The 22,646-nt window shown below is 41.9% G+C and overlaps 1 protein-coding gene across 4 annotated transcripts in view; it reads right to left on the minus strand.

Annotated features, from left to right (window-relative positions):
- The window catches only part of SMARCA2 (SWI/SNF related, matrix associated, actin dependent regulator of chromatin, subfamily a, member 2), a 163,084-nt gene that overhangs the window by 65,243 nt on the left and 75,195 nt on the right, over positions 1-22,646 (minus strand). For all 4 annotated transcript variants that reach the window (XM_064490247.1, XM_064490244.1, XM_064490246.1 and 1 more), the window contains exons 23-27: positions 21,859-22,025; positions 16,534-16,697; positions 11,037-11,264; positions 7,180-7,257; positions 1,994-2,212 (exon numbers count right to left, since the gene is read on the minus strand). In XM_064490247.1, the coding sequence (XP_064346317.1) occupies positions 1,994-2,212; positions 7,180-7,257; positions 11,037-11,264; positions 16,534-16,697; positions 21,859-22,025 (856 nt within the window). The remainder of the gene's footprint in view (positions 1-1,993; positions 2,213-7,179; positions 7,258-11,036; positions 11,265-16,533; positions 16,698-21,858; positions 22,026-22,646) is intronic.

A 22,646-nucleotide genomic window follows, 5' to 3' on the forward strand; every position in this document is an offset into this window, starting at 1 on the left:
AATGTTGGCCTAGATTGTTGCCTCATTTCCTGTAATAATATTCCAGGTACTTAATTTATTGCTTAAATAAAAGAGAAAGGGAAAAGCATTTTCTCGAGTTCAGAAATGAATATTAAACAAAAACTCTTCCCACTGTAGACTAAATCTTAATTATACAACTACAACCTCACAATAGTGTAACACAAGAAATCCATAAAACATATTCCGAGGCCACTGGAATACGTAGATGTTGACAGTAAAACAACCACACAAAAGTTATATTTCGTACTACTCAGCCATAAAAAGAATAAAATAATGCCATTTGCAGCAACATGGATGGACTTAGAGATTATCATACTAAGTGAAGTAGGTCAGAGACAAGTATCATTATGTTATCATTTAAATGTGGAATCTAAAATAAAAAATGATACAACTGAACTTATTTACAAAGAGAAACAGACTCACAGGCATAAAAACAAACTCATGCTTACCAAAGGGAAAAGAGTTGGGGGAGGGATAAATTAGGAGTTTGGGATGAGCAGATACAAACTACTATATATAAAATAGATAAACAACAAGGTCCTATTGTATAGCACAGGGAACTATATTCAGTATCTTGTAATAAACTGTAATGAAAAATAATATATATACATATACATATACACACACACATAACTGAATCACCATGCTGTACACCAGAAACTAACACAACATTGGAAATCAACTACACTTCAATAAAAAAAAGTTATATGATATTGTTCAACCACAAATATGAGCAATGCTTTCATAGTCTCCTTCTTTTCAGAATATGACAGTCTTCAATCTTTTCGAAATTCAGCTCATGTCTCTCTCATCATTCAACATCCTGAGTAAATCACATCTCAGGTGGTGCCAAGCCCTGCCTGCCTTTGATATCCAATCTCAAAATACTTCCTCCATTGCCTTTCGACTCACCTACCTACTGACGGCCTGGGTCCCAAAATCCCTGTTTTAGAAAGCTTGGGGATTATATTCCCTTTCGATAAAATGAACAGCTCACAAAAACAGCTTCTATTTTGTTTGGTTTTCACCCAACCGCACTTATATTTCCAGCGCACATGTACCGGCCCTGCCTGGAATGCATGTCCCAGATTGTTCCGTCTATCTAGGTACTAAGTCTGCTCCCAGCAACGGAAAGTACAGCTAAACCTTCAGAGGGAAGACCACACTGGCCTCGGCACTCACACATGTGGCTCCTAGGAACACTTTGATATTTCTGTGGTCCAACAGTCGGAGATGTCATTCCTTAGTCAAAATGAGAAATCGACATTTTCCAAAGCAGAAAACAAACAAACAAACAAAAACAAACTACAGAATACCATTTCCAAGTGTCAGTGACCCATCCCATAGTTTGCAATGGATGGATCAGATTAAGCCGAAATCGAGCCCTACAATCCATCAGCACACACTGATTCTATTATTTCTAGCCAGCTGTGTGATCCTGCAGAATCACTTAACCTCTCTGGGCCTCAACTGCTTCATCGGTAAAACGTAGAGCATACAAAGGCACTTTCTTGCACTAGTGTTCTATGGGTCTAGGAAATAACAATGCAGTTAGAAGATGCTGCAGTCCTAAACTAATGTCTGCAAGACTTGCAAGAGCGAAACTCTGACTAAAGACCATGAAATGAGGGGGAACCATTAAAAAGACCTCTAAGGCCCCCTTCCACATTTTGATTCTGACTCCAAGAGAGTGAGGCGTGACCAGGCAATCGGTCATAAAACATGAGCGGGTCTCACAGCTCTAATGCGCTTCCAATGGCCAATTCTGCTCTCCTAGAATAATTCTTCATTACATTTCAAGGCTGTGAGAATGGCTTCACTGCAACAGCAGAATGACTGTCTCTACGTTCAAGAGCCACTTCTCCTTTTATTGGCAACTGGTCCCCCTTAAAAAGATCCAGCCTCAGGTTCCTGATTTCTCCAAGCCAGCAATGCCCCACGCAGTAAGGACAGTTAAGAAAGCCACACCTACCCTCAGCCACTGCTTCTCCGTGAGGGCGTCGCTGTAGTCCACGTCCCGGCGCTGGCGAGAACCCCTACCGAAAATTTTCTCCTCCTCTTCTTCACACGTCAGCCTCTCTACCTCCGCGTCATCTTTAATAATCCAGGAGGGCAGCTCATCTTCCTCCATCAAGCGAGGCTTGCGTTTCGGATTCCGGGCATCCTCCCTCCGCCGGTCCATGTCCATACGCTGGAGGGATGAACAAAAGTTTCACCAAAGGGAAAGGGGATTCTGTCCAGTGCAGACTTGACAGCACATAAGACTTTCACAAGTTACCTCCTACGGCTGCAAGGTCCCTCTCAGCTGCTCCCATGAAGCCTCCGTATCCTGGCTGATTTGTTCTAGCTCATCCCTAAAGCAAAAAAAAATCTCTTCCCTTTCCCTGTACCCATCTTCGAAATTTAGTTATGCATTTAAAAAGATACTCTTTAAAAAATTCCTTTTCTTAGTCTATGTGGGTGCAAAAGCTTCCCCTTAAGTAATAGTGAGAAAATTCAAATTGGGGATGTATTTCAAATATATGAGCCCTGGTGATACAAGCCATTGCTGCACTGGCATAAAAGTATTTTTCAAGCATATAAAAGAGAAAGCTCATTAAGAAAATTTCCTTTACCTCAACAGGGCTCATACTTTAAATTAAACAATCAGAAAAAAAAAAAAAAATCAGCCACCCAAGCGTCACCAGAGTAGCCACCCTCGCTCGGCTAGATGCAGACATGGAGGCACATAACTGGTTTATTCGTCAATCGCCCGCAAGTGTATTGAATTTTCAGTGCACCGCGGGCTCGGTGAGAGGAATGTCCCTCAATTCTCTAGCTTTTAAAAAGCTTAGCTCTTACGAAAATATTATGTCACAGAGACAGACCTAAAAGGTAATCTCATCTCAGCTGATATGAGTGAGATGGCTTCCTTTCACAGCCTTCAAAATTTCTATTTTCCTGCTTTCTTTTCTTAAAAACCCAGTGCACTAGTAAATAAATTAAGTGACAGATACTTGGCTTTATCTTAAAACTAAAGGATCTGACAGCTTAAAAAAAGCAAACAAAACGTCCACTGCATTGCTATGTACATTAGTTATAGATATACATATATACATCACTAGCTAGACCAGTTCTACAATGAATAGACCATTAACCATTAAATGATTTACCTTTTCCCTCTTTCTTCCTGCAGGTTCTACTGTACTGAAACAGAGATTCAATATAATTTTTTCTCAAGAGCTAAAACTGCTAATAAAATGTAAATGAAATTTCTATTCAAATCCGTATTTGACCTCTAGAATCTACTTAAAAAGTAAAGTTCAAAGTTCCTTAAACTCTGCTTAAACATTTTTGGAAATCATTATATTCCCCAGATGGGGTAGGCTTGGAGCATGGTGGAGTCCCATTGGTAGATAAATGTGGCCATGCTGTTCCGTCATGTGCTATAGTTAGCTGGAGAGGCTGTTCTTAATCCTGCCTTCTAATGCTCTGGTGTCAGAAATGGGATCCAGCCTTCATAATTAGCACACAGAGGATGCCTTGTTAACAGTGCCATCTAAGATAAACAACAAGTTTATACTGTACAGCACAGGGAACCATATTCAGTATCTTGTGGTGACCTATAATGAAAAAGAATATGACAACTAATATATGTATGTATATGACTGAACTATGTGCTGTGCACCAGAAATTGACACAACATTGTAAACTGACTCTACTTCAATAAAAACAAACAAAAAACAGTGCAATCTAAAGGGGGACTTCTCACGATCATCTCCTAATACGTATTAGACAGCTAATAAAAACAATCATTTTATGTTAATGCACTACAGTGAGGTGACAGAATATTGCCACTTCAATTTTTAGTTATATTTATTACAATTTCCTATATCAAGACCTGTAAAATGACTTACGACATGCATTAGTCCACAAGTGAGGAACTGAGGAAATAAAACTCTTTGATTATGAAAGAAAATAAACTGCCCTTGCTTTTTTTTTTTTTTCTTTCTTTTAGGAAGGGTTGATGCAATTCTCAATGAGTTTAAAGTTCTGATGATAGTATCTCCTCCCAGAGATTTTTACTTGAACACATGTACCAAATCTGAAGATGACATTCAAGTAAGTCTAACTGACTATTCAGATACTAAATGAACATGTTTGTCTTAAGGGCCAGTAATCTTATGCTAACAAGTACAATCATTTTTAAAAGCGCGTGTTGTCTCTGTAGAAAACAGAGCAGCTAAAAGCTTCATGTTTGTATGTCAGCAAAAGATACGTATCCTCACCCGTCAAAGATCCTTTTAAGTAAAACTCATAGATAATCAGTATAAGAGATAATTTCCAAAGTCACATTTTTAAAAGGAGAAAACAAGAAAAAGGTACAAAAGAAAGGTTTTACTTTCAAGAGACTATCTGCTTAATGTGTGTTATTTAACTATAGTGTCTATGATATAAAATCAAATAATACATGTGTTTTAATTTTATATGGAGAACTAACCTTTTTTTTTTTAATAACAGTGGATCAAGAGTTTAAATATTTGGATTCCAAATCTAGCTCACATTCCATTCTTGTTTCTCACTCAAGTTTTTAATCTGAGTGAACTGGCAAGGATTCAATTTGATTCCCTGCCCCCTGGTGGAAGTGCTAATGAATAGTGAAATGGCCAAAGGCTGTTAGCTGATTGGAAGATTTTTAAAAACCAACACAAACCAAACCACACCAAACATCTGCACCATCCAAAAATGAGAAGTCAACCTTTAAGAAACAAGACCAACATTCACAAAATCAAAATACCTCCAGAGAAATATTCCTTAACCAGCTTCGCCTGTTCCAAGCCTGTTCTTTGCATGATAAGATATTCCCAAATTAAAGGAAGGCTGTGCCTTGGCCAGATTCTCCATTTTTCCCTCCTCTGAGGCTTTCCATGTCTACAAATACCCAGCCCAAAAGTAAGAGAAGAGAAGTACTCTTTTCTGCTTATTTCGAGGCTGCTGACTGAAATTTCCATCTCTGGGCCTCATCTAATTTGTGTAACGGCAGACAGTTTATCTTCTTAGGGTCTCAAGAGACGCTGAGGCTTTAGCAGGGCCGAATTACTGCCCATCAGTGAGCAGCCAGGGGAGCTGAGGGCCTCCTGCCCCGGGGTCCCCAGGGATCTACATTTTAGTAAGTTCCTCAAGGAGAGAAAAGACATCTATTTACTACATGTATCTCTGATCTCCCCCAAATAGAGAACAATCTATAAGGGCGGTGATCAGAAGCATGAGTCAAGACATTTAGGTTTTCTGAACACTATGTTGACCCTGCCGGTAAAGTTTTTTCTGCATCATTTCTCTACAAAATGGCCTTACCCGGGTAGGATGATTCCTTTAGGAGGGGAAAAAAATTGCACATCCCAAGGTAGGAGTTACTCCCATGGCGATCTAAAAGTTTCCTGAGAAGGAATTAAATGTCCTTTATCCTGAATCATTGTGTGTGAACACAGTCATTGTTCCCAAGACAAAAATCACAAAATCACAAAAATAACGTAAGCCTCCACACAGCTGGGGCTCCCTTCCCAGACTGTCTAGGCTAAAAAGGTGGAAATTGCAAATCCTGTGGGTCATATTTGGCCCAGAGCCATATTTTGTTTGGCTGGAAGTGTTAAATAATCATAAAAAACTGAATTTAGTTGCAAACATTTTGAAATCCAGAGATTGATTATAAAAACCTGGCTTTCTAGCTTCTCTTGAAAATTTGGAATTTCTGGCTACATGGGGCTTGTAACTCTGTCCCCCTCTCCTCACTGACCGCCCCCCACCCACCTCTGTCCACCTGCTTCACTCATGCAAATTACTTGTTTGAGACCTGGGGGCATTCAAATTTGGAGCCTCTGATTTGGGGGCTTCGTGGCATCTGACCACCAGAGTGAGTTACAGCTTACCCCTGATTCACTCACTTCACAATCAGGCTGAATGCTTGAAAGACCATAATGATAGAAGGTACTCAGGGGAGCCCTGCAACTTGATACATCCTGAATCTTGCTGACATTCTCGTGAGGCCTGAAGTTTTGCAAACGCCACCATTCACTCAGTAAATATTTATTAAGCAACTACTGTGTGCCAGAAACTGTTCTGAGCATTGAGGATACAGAGGTAAATAAAAGAGCTATGGGGGCAGCAGGGTATAGCTCAATGGTAGAGTGTGTCTTTAGCACGCACGAGGTCCTGGGTTCAATCCCTGGTATCTCCATTAAAAGAAATAAATAAAAATAAACCTAATTACCTCCTCCTCCTATAAAAACATACATACACACGTACTTAAAGAGCTACAGCAAACGCCTTAAGAACACAGTCAAATACGACTTCTGAGGGCCTCCCTCACTAGCCAAGGGGCTTGCTCCCCTCCATTCCAACCTTATGGCCTTGTGGCAGGCCACACACACTAAAACAAATTCGGGTTTCAGCAAAATCACAGATGACTGTCCTGGAACGTCAAGGCTGAAACCAAGAACGCTGCATCCTCAAATGTCAAGGATCTTTTGCATCTACTCTGTACCAGTGAAATCCAACCCATTTTGATCTTTAAGTGAAGGCAAGGCCGTGCTGCACATCTGGAAGGCTGCTTTAGCAGACGCTTGTCAGTACTGAGAAGGGGCGGGACTAGGTCACCCTAGTGGCTGTCTGCCCATCCCCACACAGAGCGTATTGGTTCTGATCTCTAAGGAGACAGCTCGCGAACGGCTGTGAACTCTGCCTGCAGGAGCAGGGCAGGTTTCCTCCAGGACGCTGGCCAGGGATTCAGAATGAGCTGGAAGCGGGGGTGTGTCTGTGCTAAGCCGGAGACCACGTGGCCTGACCTGAGGGCGCAGCTGCTCCCCAGCCCTGGCCAAGCGCTTCCATATAGAGATGTGGGCCCGGTATTCTTGCCCAAGCTCATTTTTCAAGAGAAGCCAGAAATCAGGATTCTTTTAACATTGGCAGCAGATTCAAAATTTTAAAAAAACATGGCATGGGCCAAATAAAATATGTTGGCAGGCTAAATCCGGCCAGTTTGCAGCCTCTGAACTGAAGGCAAGGCCCAGGCTTCACAAATGAAATTCTGCCAGGGCATGCAGGCCCCAGACATCTCGCATTTAGTAGGAAAAGGGGGCAGAGGAATGAGGCATTTCTTTCTGTGATTTTCTGTAACATTACCATAAAAAGATCAAATTCCTCCTCTCGTCGGGCAATCATTTGGTTCAGAGTCTCATCGTCTGGTACTTCATCTTCTTCCTGAGATTAAGAAGAGAAGGATTTAACAGGCTTCCCGAGACAGGCTGGACAACTAGGGTGAGGTACAAATGAGTAAGTCAATCTGTCCTCCAGATCACAGGGATCCTATTTCTCAAGCCAGAAAGGAACAGAAGGTCACTGGGTATAGTACTTGACATTATTATTTTACAAGCAATTCAAACCATCTTCCCAGAGCAAAATCTGTTTAGAGTAGAAATGTGATGCACTGTAAGAAATACTAGTTCTCTTTGGTGGTGTGTATCTTGATTCTCTTACTTTTAAAACAAGTTACTTAATGTCTCTGCACCTCAGTGACCTCATCTGTAAAATGGGTGACATTTACTCCCCAGAAAAGATATAGGATTTAAATAAGGAATTCACCATGAGAAAGGGCCTAACATTAATTCCTTTAATTCTATTAACCTTATCTCCAATATATTTATTTTTAAAGCCTTACAAAGAACATGAGAATGTGAAACTTGGTGACTGGGCACAGAGCAAGACCATAAAGATCATAAATATATGTGTCAAATATATAGTCTTTAAAATATGTTTAATTAGGGTATTTCATTGGTCACTATTACGCTAACGTTAGAGCTGTGGATGTGACAACTCAAAAGGTATCAGTAACAAAACCTGACTTAATGAAAACAGTTTAAATGAAGTACAGACAGCAACCACATAAGGCTTAACATTTTCATTTTTATTAGACCAAGGCACATCTCCGAATTCCTCAGAAACCAACAGTTCTCAAATTTTAAAGAAATGTTATGCTCTGATTTTCACACTTGAAAAAAATAATCTGAAAAGTTGGGCAGCTACTACAGAACTTACCTTCCAAAACTATTTTTATCATACGTTGTGCGAGCTTGTTAAAAATCAAACGGGGAGTTTCAGTGTATCAGCAGAGGGAAGAAAGGAAAGCCTAGAATTTCCAACATCCAACTGCCCAAATCATACATTCAAAACAAGGCAACTTGTTCTAGAAAGAGTATGAGTGTGTGAGCAGCTTAAATGAGATGCCTCTGTCAGTTCCCAAGATAACGTCTTGCAAACGGTGTTAGAAATGAAGCATTTCATATGTATGTATACGTATGACTAAACTATTACGCTGTACACCAGAAATTGACACAACATTGTAAACTGACTATATTTCAGTAAAATAAGAAAAAAAAAAAGAAATGAAGCAATTCAATGAAGTAAAAACTGATGACTCAAGATAATAATTATTTGTGAAAAACCTTCTATATGAGTTCATCTCCAGACTGAAGGCAATTTGTCTCAATATCATATTTCATCTAACAAAGACAGAGACTAGCTGGGACTGGGCTGAGACTTCAGGGTACAAGGAACCTGGTTAAGGTGTCCTCTGGTGGAAGGATGTCCTGCTTAGCCCACCTTATTGCTAGGACCACATGTTACCCCTTCATCGCCTATACAGTGGTGGGGTTGGACTCCCCCGAAGCCTAAGATGAAAAGATTCTCTTGTAAACTGGCAAGAAGCCTGCCCACAGTGGCCTGGCCTTCACAGAGAACAAGCTGGCTGGGAAGTGGGCAATAAGCCTTCCTGGCTTCTTTGTGCCCTCGTGTCCCACGGTCCATCAACCACAGGGATGGCTGCCTCAGATATTCAGGACCTGAGCCCTTGACTGCAGGCTACTGGCCTCCCCAGACATCTTTACATCAGGACACAGGCCATCCAGAAAATGGTAACATCTGTCTGCTACTGATAGCCTGGAAGAGGTGTGGAGGCCAGCAAGGCTGCTCACGGCCAGAAGCAACTGGCACCAGATTCCACTGCAGGCCCCACCTGGTGGCCCTCGGGGTTAGCAGACCCTTGTTCCTGTCCAAAATGTCCGTAAGACATTTGGTCCATGCCAAAAGATTCTTGAAATTTGGTCCTACCCAAAATGTCTGCGATCATATTTGGTCCATGCCAAGTGGTTCTGGAGAGGACCAAATATCAAGGACATCTTGGTGTGGACCCAATGTCTTAGGGGTCAAATGTGTTACAGATGCTCTGGATAGGACCAAATGTCCTGCAAGGGCCTTCAGGACTCGGAGAGATCAATATCTCCCTGAGGCTTTGGAAGGCTGGAAAGCTCCAGGCAATCCTACATGCCATCCAAAACAGGTCAGGTACTGTTCTCACAGAGCCTATACAAAACAAAACAAGCCAAAATGTCATGGAGACTCCTGGCTGAGTACCAGTTCTGCCCACACCTGCTGTGTAACAGTATATATCACTCACCCTATTATTTTATTTTTAAAATTTCCATGTGTGTGAAACAACAACAATAAAAAAAAATCACCGGACAATCTGACTTTAAATCAGTATCAAATATTCAATTGCTAGAATCAGATATGGCCAAATATTTGAGATCGAAATTTTTAAAATATGTGTGAAGGTATGAATATATGTGCATATGCATTTTTCATCATTTTAATGAAACCTAATAGATAACTAATCAAATATATAAGACCGACAAGCCAGGAGGCATAACAGAAAAGGGCTCTTCAGTTGGGAAAAAGATTCATTTCAGGATTCCTTTAAATATCAAGATCTACTTCACATTCAGACTCATTTCAGAAAAAAAAAAAGTACATGAGACTTATTTTCAAAGAATTTGGTTTATAATTTATAGGAAATTTCAAAAACATCCTGCTTAAGGCAAAATCAAACTACGGCTGACCCTTGAACATCCAGGTGTTAATCCTTGTATATCGTATATCTCACAGTTGGACTCCTTTATCTGTAATTCCTCTACATCCGCAGATTCAACCAACCTTGGACGCTGCAGTACTGTACTATTTACTGCTGAAAAACAGCCGTGAATGTATGGACTCACACGGTTCAAACTGTGTTGTTTAGGGGTCAACTGTATATCTAATATATGCAATGAAAACAGTATTCCACACGAACATGTCAGACGAACCCACTGTTCCATTTACAAACATGGGCACACCAAACCAGGTCTGTCCACCCAGAGCCAATTTTTTGATAAGGACTGGCACTGGTATATTGCACAGTTTTCTAGACTATGTTAAGAACCATATCTTTTCATCTATTTCATATCTATTTGGGGATACAAATTTAGTATAGAGTTACTAAGATCAGCAATCTAAAAAAAAACAACTTCCCAAAGATCCCCTAAGAGAAATATAATCAATGCATTGTCTGAACAATGTTGGCAAGTAAAAAGAGATTTTTTTTTAGCTAGGGATTTTCTCAGCCTTTGGTCAGCTCTTACAGGAGAATTTGGAGTGGAGGTCAAGGTCACTCTTTTCCAGTAAAAGTATGACTCAAAGAGCTGAAGACCGCTGTGAGGGCTTATCCTACAAATATACTGAAGTACTGTGATCCCTGATCAAAAAGCAAGAGAGACAGAGGGCTCTGAAGGATGGAGAAAGAAAAGGCAAGGAGGGACCCTTCCAGCTTTGTCTTGTCTCATCTAGCAATTCTGTCCCTGCAAGTGGCCTTCCTGCGGTTCTGCCGATGCCCTGCAGAGGGCAGCACTCACAGTACAATCAAGCATATGGGCTGCACCTCCTGGGGAAGCATCTGAAAGCCAACTCTTCAGGTCCCTCTCACAACTGGATTTTAAGACCCTCGTTTGGGTAATTTTCACAGGCTTCCTGTGCTTGGACTATAAGAGAGCAGCTAATTTACTCACTTTAATTCACACCAGCCCAGGAAATTCTTTAAAGAACAAAGATGTCCCCAATCCCTGTGACTCCGGCTCACTGTCGGGCCTCGCAGGCTGGGCTGTCTAGCATACCTCGTTTTCCTCCTCGTGCTCCAGGATGGCCTGCAGGAACGCCCTCCGCTCGTGGCTTGAAGACTTCTGATCAAACATGCCCGCCTGAATCACTTTCTGATCCACGTTCAGCTTGTACTTCGCGGCTGCGAGGATCTTCTCCTCCACACTGTTCACGGTGCAGAGTCTCAGCACCCGGACCTCGTTCTGCTGGCCGATGCGGTGAGCGCGGTCCTGGGCCTGCAGGTCCTGTGGGAGGGAACACACACGCTTGAAGGCGGTTGGGCCTGGGTTAGCCTAGCAGAGCCATCGCCTACCCGAGAGGGGACCGAGGAAGCATTACTCAACCCAACTTTACTAGTGTGAGACTCTGTCTACATTTGAAAAATATGCAAGCTACCTTCTTTGGAAAAATTCAAGGACATCCTAATTGTAGGAACCTGGGTTCCAATTAGCCAAGCCAACTGAAATACATCTCAGGTTTTGAAATTCAGGTCTCAAGATTTTTTCTTTTTTTTTTTTTTTTAAATCTGTCCCTAGGTTCACCATCAGAATTGCCCCTGACTGAAAATAAATAAATAAATAAATAAATAAATAGAAATGAATCTGAGGTCAGAATTGTCACTTGGATAATAACTTATAGCTAACCTTACGTTGTAAGGTTAAAGGAAGGTGTTGAAAGATGATTTTTCAGACACCGCTGATTTATACACACCTAAATTATACACTGCTCATACAATGATTTTCCATGTAGCAAATTTCTTAGGATCTAATTCCATCAAAGACTCAATCTTTCGTTTGGAGAATGAAAAAGATTGCCAGTGTAGTAGTAAACTGGTCAACTTTTGGGGGACAGAAGTTTGGCAGTATGTATCAAAAGTGTTAAAATTGGGTATGGCCTCTGACTCAGAAATTTCACTTCTGGGTGTGTATCCTAAGGCAACACCATAGACATGCACAAAGGTTTACAATAAGGCTGCACCTCTCAGCATTACGTATCATTTACCATTTTTTTTTTAAAAGCAGAATTAAGTAAGCATTCAACCGTAACAGCTTGGTTAAATAAATTACAGTCTTCTGCTCTATGCGTGTACCAACACAGTACATTTATGATACTGCATAAGACTTAATGACACAAAGCTATAGAAAGTGAAAACTACAAGTTATATATGAGTACGTACATTATGATCTTGTATGCATATATTTATCTACCCCAGAAAAAAGGCAGGAAGGACAAATACCAAGAAGCCAATGTTTTTATCCCCAGGTAATAAGATTATAGGTGTTATTAAATTTTCTTCATTTAACTTTCATGTGGTTTGGTAACTTTTTTTCTGCTCTGAATATATATTACTCTTTTAATAAAAAAATCAGGTTTTAATGAAATCTTTCAATAAAAAGCTCCATAAGCTATGAAGCAGAATTAAGTAGTTTTAAGGCTATGCAATAAAAACATCTTGGTGTGTCACTTTTGTTCATTCTGGTCCAGGTGATGGTCTCTGGACCAGCGCTAAGTAGGTGTTCCCATGCGTCCTCCATCAGACCCGTACACATTTGGAGAGCGAAGCTCTGCCCCTGCATCCGGCACCGCTGGCAGCCTACCCTGCACAGAGCTGGTGCTCCACAGCCGCAAGCCCGTGTCTTGACCAGCTGAGTTTCCCAGTCACCCAGGCCGCACAGGGACACAACAGGCCCAGTCTGCCCACGAGACCTGTCTCTGTGGCAGAGACCTCTACGATTAAATGACTAATTAGGCAAAAGTTTCTCCTCAGAAGATACTTGAATAAGTGATCATAAATATGGGAGATCTAAACCGTGAACACAGCTGGGACTCATCCAAATTAGATTATTTTCCGAAGAGAAGAAAGTGAGCTGAATAATTAAAAATCCAAAGGAGCGGGCGTGGAGGGGAGAAACCTTAAATTTCATTGCCAAGGCCTGAGTTCAGTCGTCTCTCTCAGCTCGTCTTCACCAGAGTGGCTAAGCAGCAGCCAGGCTGGCAAGGTCTGTGCCATCACGTCTTGATCATTTCCTAGAACAGGCGTCACGCACCGTCTCCATGGTGGGCCTGTGGTGACTATTCTGGGCTGTCTGGGCCACTGAGCAACTGCTCTTACCAAAAGGCTGGTACTCACTTTTTTTTTTTCTTATTCAATTTTACATTTTACACTTAAAAATATGAGAACCGTTCTTGGCTTGCAAGCGGTATCAAGTCAGGCGGCGGGCCAGACTCAGCTGTGGGTCGTAGTTGCTAGGACCCCTGTCCTTAGAAGATGCTGACAAACCACGCAACACTAGGCGCGGCAGCAGAATAAGACACACGAGGAGGCGCAGGGCCTGGACCAGCTACAAACAGGTGACAAGTTCTGGGGCTCCTGGGAACTTGCTGCAATCAGTTTTTGTGGTCTTTTTTTGGAGGTGATGGTGGTGGTGTTTCTTTTGGTGTGTTTATTAAGACGATCTATCTAATTGGAGAAGAGCAAAAATTACTGTTTCTAGGCTGAAGTTTACGCAAGGTAAGCCTGTGGGCCCCTAAGCCAGGCATGGGGGAGAGGGAGGAATTATGACACAGAAGTAAGTGCAGTCATCAGTGAGTGGATTATTCGGCGTTTCTGAGGTCTGAAACCTCATCACACTGATTGGGGGTGGGGGGTGGTGGTTAAATCTGAAGATAAGAGCACAGCCTGAGAAAAGGGCCTCTGAGGGGTAACTGGGTGGCTGATCGTTCTGTAACAACAACACAGCTCCAGCTCCACGGGTTAAAATAACTAAAATAAATAAAAGTACCAATGCGTGTTTCTCGTAACAGTCTGGAAATCAGAGTCCTGGTAACACTGATGGGTTTTAGTGCTGATTCCACGTTCATACGTGCTATCTTTGCCCTTAGCGATGGCCTCCAATTAGCAACTTTAAGCCCTCATCTACATCAAATAAAGCTCATTATCAAATAAAACCCCATTTCATCAATACACCTTAATTTTGTTTCATTACGGAAAATTATAGAATCATAGAAAAAAATTTTTTTCAGTGCATGCTGAAACCAAAATGTTTAAAAGAACTCTGTAACTCTCATTTTGGGGGCCAGGCCACATTTATGCAGGGGTCCTAGAGCCCAAAGTTAGGATTCAAACCCGAACTCAGACAGACGTGGGTGTGACTCTTGGCTGTGCTTCTGGGCAACCTAGTACCAACAAGTTTCCTTACATGTCAGATAGTTTGAGGAGGACCTGAAATGAGGTAAGCAAAGTGTCTCACAGTATCTATTACTTAATAAAAGTTAGTTCTCCTACCTTGTAAATGAGAAATCAGTACTCATCTGTATCACTCTTAAGATCACTGAGTTCCAAAAATGAAAAAAAAAAAAGTTTGCTCAAATTAATGGCCATGTCAAAGTGACAGACATGAAAAATCTGGCCAGTCTAGCTGACCAAATCAGGTGGAAGTAAATCCACCGATGGCAGATAGACAAGTACCTGCAGAAATATATGGCCCCGCGTGAGGAACCTGCGGTAAATCAGACCAGAGGAAATGTGGGGTTCTCTGTTTTGCTGCCTAAGTTTTAGTTCACACGCAGTTAAAAACGAGCTGTTGGGTACACATGTAACTTACTTTGATTCTAGAGTTTCACTTTTAGCTCATCATAAAAGTGTGTGTGTGTGTGTGTGTGAGCGAGAGGGAGAGACAGAGACAGAAAGAGAGAGACAGAGAGATGCGGGGATGTCCCGACATCCTTTCTCATGATAAACTAGCATTTCCAGAAACAGTGACTTCCTTGGACTCTTAGCATGACCACCGAGCCAACGAAGGGGGACAACTGAGATGCCATAGATATGTTTACCTTGGAAGATAAAATCTAGTGAACTCTCCCTTCATCTATACACAGGTTATTTTTTCTCAGTGAAGATTTAGGCAGTGGCAAGTAGAGTAATGTAAACATCCAAACACACTGAGCGTCCCGGGAGGGGAGGAATCCCATACGCCCTCCGCTAGACACGCAGCCTAGCTCAGGGCCTGAGGCAGCACAGCCCTCAGTACCCGCCTGCGAAACAGACACCGAACCACAGTGGGAAAAGGAAACCACAGGTCTCACACGTGATCACGAATTCTAGCTGTGCTGTGGAGTGCAGTGTGGGCTATAAAAATATATAAGATAAATATATAAATATTTCCTGAAGGCTTGGCACTAATATGCTTTATGCTGGTTGCCTGCAACCCTTTCCAAGGTCAGAAAATTTCAACAGTAACTCTAATGTCTTCGCCGAGAGAGGACTGGGGGGGGCGCGTGCAGTGGTCCAACGCTGGTGGCCGGCCAAAGGTTTGGAACCACCGGGTTATTTTTTAAATCGGCGCTCCCCAGCTGTGCGAGAACGCCTGTGCCTGGATCCCGTGGGAGCATGTACACAGAGACGTGTACGGCGTCTACACAGCTGGGCAGACTCAACGAAATTAAGGGCGGGATGGCAGGAAATGAGAAATGGGCAGGGATTTTCTTTTTGAAGTTTCCTCATAATTCAATTGTACCCCTGAACCCTCCTCCAGCTAAAAACAACTTCGGGAAGCCTCCTCCACCCCATCTTCACGGCAACCTAGTGAGACAGTACCATTCTGTGTACTTATCATCCAGGAGACTGAGACACAGCGAGGAGCCCAGGGACAGCCAACGCAGAATTTACATTCCCACGCGAGCGCTGTGACCTTCCCTTTCAGTATTTTGAATCTACATTTGTCCCAAGATGAATCATGTCCTCAAGAATATCATTCCGCCAGTATCTTACAGGCAGGTGCCCCCACTTCCCACAGTAATTTAAGGACACCTGCACCACAGAGGACCTATTTTATTTGTTTTGTTTTGTTTTTAAATAATCGAAGTACTCCTTTAAAAGGATAAAGTCTACGACTTACCTGCCTAAGAGAACTTAGTAGTAGATACTCCATAGAATATTTTTTATGGTAATTTTAAACAAAATGCACAGCATAAAAGACTAACGTGTATGAATGGTTTGACCTCAGGGAAGTTACTTAAAGCTTCCTGGGACTCACTTTCCCTGACTGTAAAGAGACAAACGGTAACATGAACAACCTCACGGGGCTGCTGTGCAACCTGAATGAGGCACTGCCCAAAAAGCGGCTGGCACTGAGGGAGGGTCCAACAGATGTTGGTTGTTGTTTTTATCTTGGAACATTTTTGATTTATCCTTACTTTACCAAACAGACACTGCTCAGCGGCAATCCCAGGAGCTAGGGGAGGGGGTTGGTTTAGAACGAAGCAGAAACTGAGTTTTTGGCCCTGAAATTTGAGCTCTTCAAAGGTACTTCAAAAGCATGTGTAAGACATCTCAATATCTATGCCCCGAGGGAGAGAAGAGCCGTAAGAATGTGCTAGGCTATCTCCCTTTGGAGAAATGGTCCGCTCGTGTAGAAATCCGCTCTGCCCCGTAAACGTGCACTACAGGACCGCGAGCCCCCCAGTCCCTCCCCAGCAGGGAGGCCGGGGCACCGAAGGCAGAGACATGCAGACCTGATGAGGATTCCAGTCGCTGTCAAAGATGACCACGGTATCAGCGGCCTGCAGGTTTAAGCCCAGGCCGCCGGCTCTGGTGCTCAGCAAGAAAATGAAGTACTGGGACCCAGGTTCGTTGAATTTCTTCAGCAAAGCAGCCCGATCTTCAGACTTGGTGGTGCCTGAGGGGATAAGAAAAATAAATTTGCCAATTAACTCCTGTCTGAAAATGGCACAGGGCTAGACAAAAAGGCCTGCTTCCTTGAGAAATACACTCAGACTCCTCTTAGTATTGGTAAGGAAATCCCCCAAGGTTTCTGCACTTTGGAAAGGAATTCTGAACATTCTGCAATTAAAAAAAAAGGTAGTAAGAGACTTTTCTCAAATCAAGAAGGAATACTTTGTCTACCGCCCATTGTTCCAAAATGTTGAAAACATTCTGACTGGGCACCTGAGAAACTTCGCAAATCCTACAACATTCTTATGCTAACCTAAACTGTGGTGAAAACATTTTGTGGGTTTATTTTTATGCTTTAAAACACCAAATAATTAACACACACACACAACATACATGCCTACAAGGATTATTATAATGGCTCAGAGCTACTTTGCTGATAGGCATTGGAGTGGGGACTTCTTTATGCCAAGACAATGGAAACAGAAGGAAACAGATTTCTACTTTATTTTACCATTCAGATGGCTACTGAGCATGATCTGGGTGGCAGAGACATAAAACGTGTGTGGAATATTTTTATCCTTGTTAACAAGACTTGAAGCCAAAAAAATTCAAAAAAAAAATCTCTCAGTTGGTTTTTCATGCTGACATTCTGCTCTGTTGGGTTCAAAGGACATAAACTAAAACCAAACACAGCACACGTAACACACCTACCCCCTGGTGTCTGATGAGACTCCGAAATAGCAAACAAGCAGAGAGTCCCAGACCCCAGACGATGGCACTCACTTTTAGGGCACAAAGGGTCCCATAATGGCATCCCAAACCAGCCCCTCAATCACACACCACATGTTTGTAATGTATCTACCTGGCCATCTCACGAACTGCATTGTGGAAAGAGGGGGGAAAAACTACCAAATTCTATCTGAACATATTTCACCAGAAAAGTATAGCTACAGAGTTTTGAAAAAGGCCACAGGCTGTTGGGAAATATGTATGTACGTTACATGATAGTCCCTAACTGCCTGCTATACAAATATTATTTCTACATGGTATTCTTTTTTTAAGGATGAAAATATACTAGTAATTTATTTCAGAGGATTAAAACATTTAAGTGACTACAGCTAATGGAATCAAGTTACTGTCAGGGTTCAGGTTCCCAAACACTTGGGGGATCTGTCTTTCATATTAACAAAAATAATAAGTTCCCTCTTGAGGAGGGAAAAAGAAAACTTCAGAATACAGCAAATGGGAATCAGAAACAAGAGGATTTGGGATTTCTCCTTGTTCGTGTTCTTTAGAGCTCGTTCTACTTTCCAAATCAGATTTCAGGGTTAGCAAAACCTGGTCAAATCCTACAATGATGAATTTTAAGAAGTTAGCTTTTGGGGGAGGGACACAAAATATGTTTTGTTAAATGAGGTTTCAAACACGTGGTACCCTTTTTTCTGGGGTTTTCAGAATTGGCTTTCTGAGATCATGGTGCACTATCTGTTCACAATGCTTGTGGAAGACCTGTTCCGTCCTATTGTGAGCCCTTTTTGCTACACCATCTGTCCAGGTGCAGTGATTTTGTGATTACTGGTTCACATTTTATCCTCCGCCTTAAACTAAAGGACAAGCCACAGAAACCTCAAAAAAAAAAAAAAAAAAAAAAAAAAAAAAGAAGAAGAAAAAGAAAAAGACTTCTAAAATGGGGAAAGAAGTTCCCAGAGAAAATGGTAGTCAGCCCTTTATATCTACAGGTTGTCCATCTAGGGATTCAATCAACAGTGGATCAAAAGTATTTGGAAAAAAAAATTCCAAAAAGCATAATTGGACTTTGCTGAGCACAGGCAACTATTCACAGAGCACTTGCATTGTATTAAGTATCGTAAGTGATCTAGAGACGACGGAAAGTGTATGGGAGGATGTGCACAGGTTACATGCAAATACAACACTGCTTTACATCAGGGACTCGAGCATCTGTGGAGTCTGTCTGGTACTTGTGGGGGTCTTGGAATCAATCCCCCTCTTGGATACCAAGTGACAAGGGGCCTACTATATCTGTTTTCTGGCATCAGGGTACAAAAGCTATGCATCTATATACTATGAGGATAGAAGTTCACTTTTAATCCACTGAACGGAAAAATAATCACTTAACAATCACATGCATTAAGATACAAATAAAACTAATTAGTGGATATGCCTACTTGCGGTGAAATAACCCTAAATGCGAAATAAAGCACTGGAGGAAAAAAAAAAAAAAAAAACAAAGAAACAAACGGAAACAAAATTATCCGGTCAAAGGCGTTTTCAGGCCTTATGCTAGATACGGCAAGGAGACCGACTGACCACGTATCTGGTGTGTATTTAAACTGTATACATATCTTGCAACTTGACAAATTATAAAGCTAGAGGGGAAAAATATGATGAAATCACTTTCCACACAAAGCTATGGTCTTTCTTATTACAAGGTTCAGAATTTGCTGGATTAACTATTTCCATTAGTCAAAGGCCCCCTAGCCAAGATCTTTGCTGATCACCAGCAATCTTTGGAATACTGCTCAGGGAGGTTCAAACTACCGTGTCAGGCTTTACCCCTAGGAAAATAAACGCTATCCGTAGGTGGCACAGGATTTCAAGTGTATGGAGTCCATGTTCTTTTCGACTTTGATTGAGAACATGACCCAGAGTACAATTAATAATAAGGGCAATTGTGTTGAAAATTGCAGAATTTGCCGGAAGGAACACACGGCCAGGCTTTCACGATGACTCATTTCAACTTCGCTTCAGCTGCTTTTGGAAAACGTCGTCTCCTGGGATGTAACTTCACCACTTGCTCTCACTCAGAAGTCATTTCCAGTGAAAACAAAGACTATAATGGAATAGTAGTTAAATCTATTCATGCAACCATAATCTTTGCAGAAAAAAATCTACTTAGCTGTCATCAAATTTTTTTTTCCCCCGAGGTCGAAAATCTGGGACATCAAATTCAGCAGTGAAAAATCTGAAGTCTTTGGAACAGCTGGGTTAAGGGGGGTATGTCCAGGGGGCAGTACAGTTGGACGTGCGTGTGCTGATTTATCCACTGGTATTTGCCCATCACTTCTTCCTAGCTCCAGGATAAACGGCTGCTGCTTCCTTCAGGTAGAGGACCCTGCAACCTTCTCAGTGCCGTTGGTGTCACCTAATGGAACTTGCTTTCTTGCCTCCTCCAATCTAACAGGAAGGCCTTGGATGGTGGGAAGGGCTCATTCTCCTGAAATGGTTATTTTCAATTAATCAATTTTAAAATGTTGAAATAAGTTCAAAATTATTCTTAAAATGCTGCCCCTAGGGAAGCAGCCTGCATTTTCAGAGATGGGATATACCTGGCTGGATCTGCTAAAACTGATCTAACCTGATCTGGAGTCAGATCTAAGGCAGGACCTGGTTTCACCATTTGCTTCATGTGTAACCTCTGGCACATGAACTCATCTCTCTAAACCTTTGTTTTCTCACCTGTTAAGTGCGGATCGTGTTCCTACCTTGGTAAAAGGGGACAAGAGGAGCTTGCTTGTGTGTTGAGAAAATTAAATTAATAACGTACGTGCAGTGCTTGGCCTGGAATCCGGCACGTAGTAGGCATTCCACAAACGCTAGCTTTTATGACTATTGTGATTAAGAACAGTAAGGACCACAACCAACGGGCTACTAAAGGTACTCACTCTCTCAAGCTGGCGAGAAAACATCAGAGTTTTGTTTCAAGGAAATCACTTCTTGCCAGTTTCAAAGACTCAAAACAGTCCAAGGCTGCAGTCCCCAGAGAGCTGAGATTCCCACAAGAAATGCCACAAAGCAGTGAACGGCAGTTCAGCAGGACACCTGTGGGGGCCGATATGTGCAGGGGAAAACAGAGCCCTCACCCGAGCGGCAGTGAAGGCGGCCTTGCCTTTCAAAGGAAGGATGCTGAAGGAGGACTGACCTCTCCCCTCACAGACAAGGTGGGACCAATGGATCAGGTCAAAGGACAAGACATGGCAGATTTGCCAGAAACATACCGTGGATGGTAATAACGGCCATGAATTCAGAATTAACGTTTACTTAACCATTCATCTGTTTTAAGTGACTTTACAGGGGAGAGGTTAAAAGATTTTTTAAAAAATCAAGTCTGTCAGCAGCTATAATTCACTTAAAAGTTAATAATGCCCTTAAGAGGTAGACCCTCTGGAGAATTCACTTATAAACTCAAGTAAGACAGCATACGGCAGGTCTGAGATTGATGTGCACCCAGTTACATCCAATTCATGACAAAAGGGGGACAAAATGTTGGACTGAAAAGAAAACAAAATCTTTTAATGGAACATAAACTTTAAATGTCTGATTTAACAATGACTTGAATATTGCATTGGATGAAAACTGCTATTTATAACACACTATGCAGCATTCAACACCATTCTGGCTGTAAATTAGCTCCCACTCCTACTTACCACTCTGAAAACGTTATCCCTTGCCACAGTGTGAAAATTTTGATATCTTTAATCTCTAAAATATTAGGGCCACCATCCAAAAACAAACAGCAACTTAGGAAGTATCGCTAAGTTCATTTTTTCCTTCCTTTTACATTTTCATACTAACTTTTTTTAGGACATGGTATTTAAATTTGCCTATGTTTATGGCAAATATATTCCATAGTTTGCAAAATCCAGGAAACCATCAAGTCCTTTCTGTTAAGGTAGAATGTAGATGTGTTTTACTTAGACAAAGAGAGAAGCTTTAATGATAGAATCTTAAGTAAACTACTACAGTGTTACCAAAGAGAGGAGACATAGCCTTCATTCCCTTAAAATATGCCTTCGCAGGAAAAGCTGAAGACTTACCGAAATATTCTGTATGGTACGCAGGTAAGACAAGCCTATGGGCAAGATGGGCTTTTTAAATCTTAGTTTAGTTTAGTTTAATTGTGGTTCTTATAAATGATTCTAAGTCTACTGGTTTTGGCTTGTATGTGGGATAAAAAGCTGTGCAAATGATCTCAGCTTATTTGAAAGTGGAAGATACAGAAACCGCTATCGAGAGAAGCTGCACCCACCCTGCCAGTTAATTCTTCAACACTCTGACCCCCTCTCTGGGCTGACATGCGAGCCGAGTGCCCGTGATCCCTGCGCCCTGAGGGCGTGGCTCCCGAGCCTAACTCCTTACACACTCACCATCAAGGCGCAGGTAAAGGAAGTTCCGAAAAGCAAAGTAATCCTCCATGATGGTCATGAGAGACGTCATCTGGCAGAAAAGCAGCACGCGGTGATTAGTCGCTCTCAGTTTTGGCAGAATACGATCAAGTAGCTCAAACTTTCCTGAGGCCCGATACAGCTCGGCCCTGAACCCAGAAATGCAAAACAAGAAGACAGTATTACTGCTGTCTTCTTGAAGGATCCAGAACACCTCTGCTCTTCATATGCACCTCGTACATCGTAAACATTCAATGAACAACTGCGGAATGAATGAACGAATGGATAGCCACTCCAGAACAACTCAGGGTATTTCACGGAAAAAGAAAATGTATTTCTACCAAACCCATCATATATGCTAGATATGACAGCAGATTCCAGAGAGGAAAAGAAACCTTTTCATGTTCCTAATACCTTCACTGTTTCTCTCCACTCTCTCTCCCTGTTTCTCTCCCTCTCAAACACATGCATACATGTATGTGTTGTTATTTCCTTATATCCCCACTTACTCAGTGTATAAAACGATTAATTTAGGGCACATAAGACTCATTCAAATACCCTTTGAGCACCTACTGTGCACCGAGCACATGCTGGGCGTGTATATAAGCAGAACAGAACCCCTGCCTCCAAAGGGGTAATTAACAACTTGTGATAAGTATGACAAAGAAAAATAGCAGGTTGTTCTGAGAACTCAGAGCAACACGTGGTATCTTCTTTAGCCGAGAACTGAGTTCGGCAAATGTCGGCCCTGGACTGCTGCCTGTTTTTGT

The sequence above is a fragment of the Camelus dromedarius genome, chromosome 10, assembly GCF_036321535.1.
Source record: "Camelus dromedarius isolate mCamDro1 chromosome 10, mCamDro1.pat, whole genome shotgun sequence".
NCBI classification, from domain to species: Eukaryota; Metazoa; Chordata; class Mammalia; order Artiodactyla; family Camelidae; genus Camelus; species Camelus dromedarius.